This window comes from Uloborus diversus, chromosome 5 (assembly GCF_026930045.1).
Source record: "Uloborus diversus isolate 005 chromosome 5, Udiv.v.3.1, whole genome shotgun sequence".
Lineage (NCBI taxonomy): Eukaryota > Metazoa > Arthropoda > Arachnida > Araneae > Uloboridae > Uloborus > Uloborus diversus.
The window spans coordinates 177,695,459-177,707,612 of NC_072735.1; the positions used below are offsets into that span (position 1 = coordinate 177,695,459).

At 31.5% G+C, this 12,154-nt stretch overlaps 1 protein-coding gene across 1 annotated transcript in view; it reads right to left on the reverse strand.

The window, feature by feature from the left end:
* Positions 1-12,154, reverse strand: part of LOC129223391 (neutral alpha-glucosidase AB-like) — a 59,244-nt gene that overhangs the window by 15,285 nt on the left and 31,805 nt on the right. Inside the window, 4 exon segments of the mRNA XM_054857982.1 lie at positions 1,403-1,563; positions 2,701-2,797; positions 3,407-3,833; positions 6,597-6,736. Of these exon segments, the coding sequence (XP_054713957.1) occupies positions 1,403-1,563; positions 2,701-2,797; positions 3,407-3,833; positions 6,597-6,736 (825 nt within the window).

The window sequence follows — 12,154 nt, forward strand, 5'->3', positions numbered from 1 at the left end:
TTTTTATTTTTAAGAAATTTAATAATCCTCTTCAACACACTATGAAGGCCGGATTCGTTAAAGCACTGTCTAATAATCCTCCTCAAGTAACATCAATGATGGTGTTCGAATATTTCCGAGAGGATGAGAGATTTAATGTTTCAGAAACGCGATGCCAAGTGCTTATCAAACAAAGACAACTGCACTTTCGTCGGCTTCTCCTTGTCCGTTGGAGCGGATGACATCACTTCCTGAGCCATTTGACGTCACATTAGCTTGAATTTTAAAAATTATTTTCAAAAAAACTACTTATTGTATCGCAAAAATCTTTTCACTGATGATGTTCATACATGTTATTCTATCATATAAAAATAAAATTGAAAAATCGAAAACTTCCCTATTGCAACAATCTTCATCACTTCATTTAAGAACAGTTTACTTTTTGAAATTATTTAATGAGTAATCATTTTCTCTTTAATATGATAGTATAATTTAAATTAAAAGCTAACTTATACAAAAAAAAATCCAGATTAAACTCATTTACTGATTATTTCTGTTGAATTGTTACCATGTTTTGCCTTACTTCATCTCCATATGTTTTTTAAAAGACAGAAGTTTACTTAGAGAAAGAAAACTTTCACTCCTGATTACATGGAAGAAACTAAAATGCTGTAAAAAAAGGAGATTTGTCATTTCATCAGTTCAAATGAATGAATTTTCTTAATTAACATGGCTGAATGTAGTTTTGCAAGCACTTTCAGCAGGCCATATGTTCAGAAATTGAGTTGCTGAAGAGCTTTTGAGATCAATAAGGTCTTTGCAACTTTTGATAACAATAAAAGATCACTGTCAAGAACATTTTCTAAAAATAAGTTTAAACTAAGCTTTGTAAGTACCTAAATTATAATTGCAGATACAGGAATAAACAGTCTAGTCTACACTTCAAAGTCCTGATTCAGATAAAAGTTTTTACAGTTTAAACAGAAACATTTATTTTTGCCAATTTTGTTAATCAATAATTTTTCTCTTGGATTAATTTGATATATTTCAACTTCTAAAGTTACCAGTATTCTTTTGAATAACATTTAATTTTCAACAGAATAATATGATTGAAATTTTACTCTTGGGGAAAAAGGCATTTCCTTCAGAAGAAGAAAAAAAAAACAGCACTGCAGAAAAAAAAGCTATAACTTGCCAGCAACAGACAGCTTTGGAGTGCAAGTCTCCTGCATTTTATCACACTATGACAAATATTTGTTTTTGACCACAAAATATAATTATTATCTTTAATACCAAAATTAAATATCTTTGTTAATTTGTTGACATGAAATGGAAACTCTGAATATAAAACTTATGCAATGGAAAATCTGTGCGAAATGGCACAAGTTCAATACAGATGCTGGTTTTAAAATACCTAACATACCTGATACCACCGAAGCATTAGTTCAGGTGTAGGATTTCTGAAGAAACCACCAACATCAGCTCCTGAAAATGACATGCCAGCAATGCTCAGACTCAAAATCATTGGCACTGATATTTGCAGATGATTCCAGTCCGCAATATTATCTCCAGTCCAAACAGCTCCTGAAAACATTAATTTTATATGAAAGATATTTAATAACACATATCATTGGTTGAAAACTACAAGTAGGTAACTACAAGTTTAGAACAAAATAAATAAAATGTTTCACTTTTGTTGAAAATATTTGCTCAAAAGAAGACATAATAATAATTGAATACAATTTAGAAATGGTAGTTTAATAACATTCATTTGTTAAGTGTTCCTTGAAGCAACATGGGGGAAAAAAAAAACATAAATGTAGTTATCTACTTGTAGCATTCACCCCTAAGTATGTAAAAAGCAAGAAAGCTCATATATCCTTATATATATAATAATCAAAATCACTGATCAAGTAATGCTCTGATGTCACCAACAATGAAACTTGCCACATAGCGCATAGTGGCATTATTTTATTGTCAAAGCATCAAAAATTCAGTAAGTTATTTATAATTTGATAATATGTTTTGGAAATGTTTGACATACAGGGAAATGCTTCATTTTGAAAAGGCTGAACTGAATTTGGTAACTTAACTGCTTTACTGGTAAGACTGTAATTTTAGGGGAATGAAGATAAAAAAAAAGTGATCAACAATGAATGCTATGTACTAGAGTTTAGGATTAAAATTTCAACTATCAAAGCATCACCAAACAGGCAATAGCTTTGTTCAAGCGTAGAAACAATTTTCAACCATCATTAATTGACAGGCGATTTTCTAGTATATAGATAAAATAGAAATGACCAACATTTGTGAAAAATTTATCTTTTGAACAAAACCCCAGAGACAAAAGTCTTTAAAAATTATTAAACAAACTAGATATGTGTAAGTAATTGAGCAGCAAAAAGAATGTAGGAAAGAAAAATAATGACTAAGTATTAGCTGCAGTAAATTTTTCTAGTACCTATACATCTTAAATTCCCAAATCCAGTTCTTACTGCTTAATAACATACATGTAAACCTGCTACTTGAACTTAAAATTTAGTAATTACATCACTTTCAAAATCACATTAAACATTTGTGATTCTCTTAAACAGAATCTCAATAATTTTATCAATATCCTTCATGACAAAATACATGAATTTCACTAACCAGTGAATATGCCAAACAGCAATCACGACACTAAAAGCATACTAAACTTGTATTGAAAAATTACCAACATACCATATCTTTGAGATCCAGCAAACACAGATCTTGAAAGAATAAATGGCCTTTGAGCTCCACCACTTCGCATTAAATGACCTTTATATGTTGCCATTACCTGGAGAAAAATTGTAATTATATAAAACCCTATCATTAAACATAAATTAAATACTAAAATAAGAAGTGCAAAATTTCAAATGCAAAAAGCAAAAATTATAACAAAGGAATCTGAAAAAAAAAATAAAAGCAGGGAACCTTCCAGAATGAACAAAAATCTTTCTTGATTAAAAATTGGATCAGGTGTTGACATGACAGTGTACCAGCATTTTTAAAAAATTGTATAAATTAAATTCCTTTTTAAAAACAATTGTAGCTAAGTCAAAAAACAATTAGAGAAGAGTTTAGCTTTTCAAGTCAAGTTATTTTTTATTTGCGATGAGATACACTCAAATTAAAGAAATGAACTTGAATTTGAGAAAGGTCACTAACACTGATGCCAAATCAAATTTATGGCGGAAAAATTATAAAATTACTCAATAACAATTTCACTAATAAAAAAAACATACAATTGGGTAAGGCGATAAAAAAAAAGCAAGCAATATATTTTTGAAGGTGATTATCTCAGAATCACATCTATCTTGCACTAAGTTTTAAATTCTTATCAATTATTAGTCAAAACTGAAAGAAGTTTTAACATAATGCAAAATGTCAAGCTCTAAGATCTTACCATCAGAAAACCATACATGTTGTGAATATCTCTGTGCTCCCAGCCTCCAACATGCTTACAGTCCTTAGGCATTGTAACCTCAGGCTCACTGAACACTGAGGGTTCATTCATGTCATTCCAAGTATACAAGGACAGGGTAGATCCCTGGTACTGGTCCAAGGCATACTTTGATGACCACCAGTCCCTGACTTCAGGACTCAGAAAGTCTAGATATCCAGAGGCCCCAGGCCAGCACCAGCCTTCGTAATCTTGATTCTCTTTGTTTTTGACATAGAATCCTCTGTCCGTGGCTTCCTTGTGAATGTAATAGTTGTTATCTCGTTTGATGTGGGGATCAACTAGAGTGACCATCTTACGACCTTTGGCAGTCAAGTTGGTTTGCATTGCTATGGGATCAGGGAACTTGTAGGGATCCCATGTGAAATACCTATCAACATAGAAATGTTTGAAATCAAAATTGAAAGAAAAAAGTAATCTTTTCAATACAGAACACAAACCATCACACACAATGTTCTCAAATTTCATGGTTTTAATATCCACAAGTCAACAAATCATTAATACATACAAGAGGCAAATATGTGTATTTGCAAGGTACCCAGTCTTTTCATTTATTTTGTGTTCATGAGATTTAATGCAAATATTATTAATTTTCAATTTGTTATTCCATAAATACTAACTTTTTCCCGGAAATAAACCAAGCTCTTATAAAGAATGCTTTTTCTATCACATTTTCTCTATTCCCTCCAATTAGAGAATATTTCACTTTGTCAAAAATACTTTTATTACATACCAACTAGGGTGGTGCAAGATTTCAAAGGTGAAAGATTTTTTAGTCTTACCCTACGATTTGGTTCCAATACATTAGGAAATGAAGAGGGACAAAACTTTATAACATTTGAATGATATTTATATGTAGCTCAAAGCAGATAAAGTTTGCATCATTACCTAAATAAGTGTATTGACAAAGGACCAAACTAATCACAAATGTAATTGCTTTTTCCATTCACAGAAATTATTTACATTGTTCAACATTAGTTTCAACAATAGATTAGCCATGAAAAATAGTCTGTAAATAAACAAATGTTTTTTGTAAGATGTTACAAATAATACAGTTCTGCCCAATTCTTTGTAAGTTGAACTGAAGAAGCATCAATACTGGCAAAAGCAATAGCACATGTTTTACTGGTACAAAAAAAATTACAATTTAATTATTTTTGGAATGTCAACACCACATTATGGAATTGATTATTAGTGCCATTTTTAATAAATGCATAAGGTTGTCTTTCACACCAAAAGTACTTCTTTGTAACAGATTCTAGGCCTGCTGTGAGTTCATTGTCTTTACTAATAATAAAGTTGAAAATCTTTCTGTCTGGATCTCTTACTGTCAGGATCTCTGTGACACACGTAGCGCCTAGACCGTTCATCAGATTTTCATGAAATTTGGTACAAAATTAGTTTGTAGCATGGGGGTGTACACCTCGATACGATTTTTCGAAAATTCGATTTTGTTTTTTCTATTCCAATTTTAAGAAACTTTTACCAAGCAAATTATCACAATGTGGACCAATAAATTACCAAATTATCATAACGTGGAACCGTAACATGGGCAAGCAAATGAATATAGCAAATTAGCAAGAAATTCATCATCCGTTATTTGTAAATATACAGGCGAACCAAATGATCTTTTAATTTTCTACTACAGGCAAAGCCGTACGTTTACACTAGTTAAGAATAAATGCATTACAAGATTCAATATTAAGGGAAAGTGTCTGATGTAATAAAGGACTATAGAATACAATCTGTTAAAAAATTGCTGTAAGACTCCTACTTAAGAGGTGATTATCGAGACTTTTTTAAATTGATTTTAATGGTTCAGCATAAAACCCTTTCTCTTGGATTCAGATTTGTCGTACCTAGAGCTATGCAACATACTGAATGAACATTAAAAATCTTTACTCGTCACACTTGAGTAGAAGACAATTGGTAAAGCTTTTCAAGAATTGAATGAAAAATAAATGCTGCAAAGTACCTGTGATTATGCCCAAATATATCATGTAATTACTGGATTTTCAGCCCGGTTGACAGTTAATTGTATTCTTTTTTAACACACTTTTATTAGCTTCACTTGTATGTTTGTGAGTAACTCTCCTTTGGACTAAGAGCTAGTGGCTTATTTTTGTTAGTACATTCCACCACTTTATAAGCGTTCAAGGCCGAGCGGTCTAAGGCGCGGGTCTTTGCTGACGTCCACCTCCGGGAATCATTGGGCGTGCATTCTAATCCCGTCTACACCCATATTAAATTTATATAATCTTGCAACTCAATTTTCGTCCACTTTTTGAGATCGGATTCTTTTAAAATGTGGAATGCAACCTCAGACCTGATGACAATGCAATATTCTACAATCAAATTAATTTATTAATGATAAGTAATTAGTTTATTCTAATTAACACGTTTTTATTAGCTTAACTTGTATGTTTGTTGGTCCAACTTTCCTTTGGACAAATAGTGGCTTATTAGAATTACTTACAACGTACAAATCAGAGCTGCAGAGTGAAACAATGTTTGCACATGAATTTACCAGAAAGCATTCAAAATGTCTGATGCAAATAATGCAATAGAATACTAAGATACATTCCATTATAAAAATCGAACACACCCTAAAATATTTCATTTAAGAGTTACAAGTGTTAGCAATATTTAGTAAATATCTAAATCTTATTTGAGAAAAATAATAGTTTAAAAAACTTAAACATGCTTTTGTAGCAAAATGAACTAAAACGTTAAAAATAATCTTTGGATGACAAGTATATAAGGTAATTGACCAAACACTTACTTTTACTGTAATAGAAAAGAAGCGTGGGGGGAGGGAGCTTCTTATCAGTTGTCCTAAATTTCTTCCACTTGTTATCCATGCAAAAATGTAAATAGGCAGCCCAATGAGCGTTATTTTTACTACAGTAAAATTAAGTGTTTAGTCAATTACTTTATATACTTATCATCCAAAGATTTTTTTAAACTTTTTAGTTCCTTTTGCTACTAAAGCATGTTTTTTTCGTTTTTTAATCACATTGATTTTTTCTCTAAAAAAATGCTTGAACAAATTTCAAACAAACGGATCGAATGATATGATTATTATACCTGACGTTTGCGAGAATAAAAAATTAAAGAAATATTTTCCTCTTACTTTCTGTCATGGGTGTGATCTAAATCCAGCCATAGAACATCATAGGGAATATCATTTTCATCAAAACCAGCATCCACATTCCTCACATCATCTTGGTCTCTGTAGTTCCATCGACACTGGTGATAACCCAAAGAAAATAGCTGCCAAAAAATGGAGGGAGAAAATGAACTTTGTAATACAATAGCATGGAGTATGTTAAAAAAGTCAAGGGCATTTCTGAGAGTAAAATATAAAATATTTAAAACAAAAAAAAAATTTGCAGCAGAACCTCTTTTATCTGGATCTTAGATTAGTTGGATCCCTATCCAACATTTAGCTTTAAAAAAAATGTTCAGGTAGGTAACTGTAAAAAATGACAGCAAGAAATAACTAGAAGTACGCTGAACATTCGCTTTTTGTGTTAATGAAATGTACAGCTCCCGTATAGATTGTGCAGTAATCTAACAAACACCAATAGCTGACATTGACCTCACTTTATTGCTTTATTCAAAGAATCGACTGTATTATTAACAATACAATAAAGATTAAAGTTTACTAGATTATGTCTTGTTACATTTTGATTGCATTTTCTGCGTTGTGAGACATTTACTAAACAAATGTTTATAATTGTAGTAATTTTGTTAAAACCATCATGTGGCAGAAGTCAATCTGTAAATGTGAACATGTTTAAAGCTGTAAAGTTATGTTTCTGCTGTCTCCTGAGAGTCGTTTTTAAATGGCTTTTTTTTTCTGGAATTTTGGATTAACCAAGGGGGGTCTAGTCCCAACCACTTTGGTTAATTAAGGTTCTGCTGTATATACAAGGGCAGATTCAGGGGAGGGTCAATGGGTCAGCTGACCCCCCTGTGACAAGAACTTCATTATGATTATTATTTTAATTAAATTTTTTAGATCCGAAAAATAGTCCATGGAATCATTGCTAACCTTACTTTGCTTGATTCTGTAAGGAATTTTCCTCAGCACATCATAATTCAAAAGATTGACTGGGTTCTTTTACTGGGCTATTGCTTTTTTGAGCTTTTTGTTCATTTTCAACAAAACAATCATCTCTAATAAGCTTAACATTTTTTCAGAGCACTCTTCCACCTTTAACCACACGTCGTTTATGTCTGCAGGGACGCCGTTTGGGTGGGGATACTGGACCTATAGTACCCGGGCCCGGAGCTGTGAGGGGCCCGTTAGGTCATAAAACTGTTTTTCCAATAATTCGACACATCTCCTTGCACCGTCCTGGATTATTGAAAGCACTCGATCATTTGTGTACAGTCAGTGAAGATCTAGATCAGCAAATGGACAAGGCAGACTAAATTCTCTAGCTATTCTTGACATTTCGGGACGGTTCCATGGACACTTTCGACCCCGGAAAAAGCCTGCTTTTCACAGCATTCCTCTTATTTGAGGGGAATATGTGGAAAATTTCTCCTCCTGCTTCCCTTCTGGTGTGAAAGCGGATTTTTTACCTAGAATGCAATACGGGAAACAGGTTCGTCTACTTGCCGCTAAGGATGCTGTGTAAAAACCGCTTTCTCTGGTACAATGTAAAACTTCTTTTTACATAGAAACAGGGAATTTTGCAATCGTTTTTTTTTCCGGAGCCTGAGCGGAGATTTACAGGGTCGAAAAGTGTGTTGTGAATGCGGTGAGCATCAACTCGCAGCATGAGTGGATTTTCACTCAGTCATAAGTTTGCAACAAAGAAATTACGTAGGATAAAAATATGTTAGTGAATGTTACAGACAAAAGAAGAACTAAATGTGCTTTTATAATCCAGACAAGTATAACTGTATTCATTGAAGTAATGGAAATTTATGTAAATTAATCCCTGGAAACTGAATAATTCCTCCTGAACTGCTTTAATTTTTGCACATGTAACTTTTAATTTCGAAATTCAGAATTTTTTCCTTTGTCCATCCGAGTTCACCTTACTCAAAATTCATAATATAAACATATTACCTTACTAATCTCAGACATGATAAATTACCCAATTTTTACTGTACAAAGATACTGTATTTAAAAACACATTTTTATGCAAACTTCAAATTAAAGTTATTAAATTTACATTAAAAGTCAAAAATAAAAAAGCTACTAGAGACTGCAACATCACATGTGAATGCAATTTTAAATTATTTATTTTGGAGTGTGTGAGTAAGAGTAAATGAAGCGACTGTATAATAAATGCAATGGTGGGGGGTGTCATGGGGGGCTCAGAATTAAAATTGGTACCAGGCCACATTGCTGCACACCTGAGAAAGTTTCCCTCTTATTATTTTTCTTGCTTAGTCACATGAAAAACATTAAATGAGGGTACTTCTGTACGTACAAAAAAGAGGTTGTTAATAGAAATTTAAAGACTATGAGAATAAACTAGCTTCTTTAAAATTTTGTTCTACTCGCAGGTTTTCATTTTGTGTCTGAATTTTTGGATTAATAGATTGATTTTTGAAATTTTCAGAACATAAACACACAAATTACCTGAAGTTTTAGTTTAGTAAAAATGCTGGAAAATGCATTAAAATATCTAATAATATTTGTGTAACTTTAAATCATCAGTCACCAAAATATTACAAATGAGCAATGGAATTCATGATGCTGTAATATTATGATAGTACTATTAAAAATATTTCACTTAATTAACAAAACGTATTGAAATTATTAGCCCAGACAGAATTTTACTAGAGGGATCACAAGAGTCAGTACTTGGCAATATCAATTTTAAAAAAACAAGGGTTCTAGGGATGTTCAGTTCACCATTAACACTTCTTTCACTGTACTATGGATTGAAAAATCAGGGGTGATAATGGACTCAAGTAAAATTTTCTGAAGACTGAAATTTTTGAAAACTATGGGGAAGTTCAACCCTACCCCCCTCTCCGGTAAAAATTCTTCACACATGCATACAAATATCATTGGGGGGAAAAAACATTTTAAAGGTTTTTTTTTTTTTTTTTTCGTTTTTTTAACACTAGAATTATGGCGATCTTTTTATACTTAGAAATACGGTGAAAGTCATTTTGACCCCAGAGAAAAAATCTGCATAGTTTCCCATGTAATGTTAAATATTTTTAAAAATTAGTTGAAAATAAACATATTAATAAGAAATGCAGTTTAATTAAAGAACACAGAGATTTTCAGGGTACATAATAAATATTTAAAAAAGTTTAGAATGCTCTTCAAAAAACCAGCGCTGTTTCAGTTGCATTTCAGAAGCTAGCAACTTATGGTTCCTTTTATGTACAAAAACATTATAAATGCTTCAGGTTCTTAAAATGATATGCTCTAAGAGACATTGAGTTTCTGCTCTGTTTCAGCATCAGTAAATGTATTTGCAGTTCTTTTTTTCTCAAAAGGGTCAAAATGACACCTACCTGCAATTTTAGTTGTAACCCTTTAGTTTGAGTTTAAAAGAATTACAATTTTCTTGAAAACTTTTTATTATTACACAGCACGGTTATCTAGAAAAAGTCAAGGAAGGATTAGGGTTTTTATGAAAATACAGAGGAGTAGTTAGCAAAAAAAGTTTGATTGGGGTCAAAATGACCCCTCCCGTAATTCTAGTGTTAAAAAAAATTTTCAGTTTTAGAATGTGTTGTCAGCCCGAAATTTTTGGAAAGGGCAATTCAAAATTTTCGGAAATTTTAGATCAAACACCTCTGATTGAAATATACTAGCAGTAGACAAAGATGTATCAATATCTACTAAAATTGACTAGCTTTTACAGAACAAGTATCTTTCAGAAGCTATATTCAGGGTTCATACTCATTTTTAAAAGTAAAAATTAAGGACTTTTTAAGGACTCTCTCAAAAAGGACTTATCGGGAAAATGATTAGATAGCTTTACGTATACCATTTTAAAGTTTTCCGAAGGGGGGGGGGGGCCGGGGGCAAAGTACATGATACATATTATACATATACACATGCACAAATGCGTCAGTTTCCAAAAATCAGGGAGAGGCGCAATCGACCGGGATGTCCCATTATCAGTGAATAAAATTTTAAAATTTCACATCATAGGGATGAGAGTGATCAAAGAGCAAAAAGGAGGAACCCCCCCCCCCCAAACAATGAGTTCTTAAAATCAAGCAGAAAAGAGATGAGATCAAAGTGCCCTTTGAGTCCATGACATTCCAAAATTCAACAAAAAATGGCGAATTAACCAGTTTCAAACATAATACGAAAGTTTTTCCCTATTAATTAATTATGCTTGAAATGATTGGGTAGTAATTAATACAATAGATGGCACATATTGTTCTTAAAACATAGCATTTAATTCTCAAATTTCAGTCATTAAAAAAGATTAGGAAAATAGGGATAGCTGTTGAAAATTAGTTGTATATTAAAGCATTATTATTTAGCATACATGATTGGAGTAAGATGCAAATTGAAGGAAAATAACTAAAATCTCTTTTCTTCAAGATATTTAAACTATTGTTTTGTTATTATTGCTTTTGATCTGTTATTGTTACTAAAATCCTATTTCGAACAAATTTGCTATATCGTACTATTTCTCGCAAGTTTGTTTATTTCTATATAAATTTAAATTTTGAAAGACAGAAAGCAATTTCTAACTCTTGAGTCCTTGAATAAAGCGATTGATGGAGCCAGAGTTCAATCTTGGCTGTATCTCTCAATAATATCAATATTATATATATATATATATATATATATATATATATATATATATATATATATATATATATATATATATATATATATTTTTTTTTTTTTTTTTTTTTTTTTTTGAGGGGGGGTGAATATTTCTTTTACAAAAAAACATTTGAAAATAAATATATGTAATTAATTATCCTTGTTCCTTGCAATGGAACTCATAGTTTGGTTTTAAAAACTTCATAATATTATTTCACGATTTAAAAAAAAAAAAACTGAAGTTGCTTTATTTAATCTTCAAATTCCAAAAAATTTTACAGGCAGTAAAGCCTAACCAAAACCTTTAGAGAGTCACCATAAATGTATTGAAAGCTTTTTTAAATACATAAAAAATAGTAACCATGACGAGTTTAAATACAATCAGAGACTGTGGGAGTTGGACCATATTTTTTCGATAGTCTTTTGCATTTTTTCTAAAATAAATTTAAGAAATAAAAATATTATTGAAATAATGAAAAAAATAAACAGATATAAAGTAGCATATTGTAAAAAACCTTCCAACATTTAAAAAGATTGAAATATTTGCAGGATGCAAAAAGATTGCAATCTCAAACAAGGCAAGCAATTTTCGGCGAAGCACGTGTTTAACGCGGTTGGCATGTCTCCAAAACATACGTTTTCGGCAGATATCGCGGATTATAAAGATTTGAAGGGGTAAAAAAGAAAAAACTAAGAAAAAGGGGACCAAACTTGATACAGTGGTTAAAATATTAAGGAAATTTTCAGAAAATTAAGGACTTTTTAAGGGTTTTTTAAGGACCTTAATTTTGCTTGATGAAATTAAGGGTTTCTTAAGGGTTTTTTAAGGAAGTACGAACCCTGATATTGCACTGAACTCGCATATAAACTCTGAAAAGTAATCTTTCTGGAATCAAATTTTTTTCTTGCTCCAA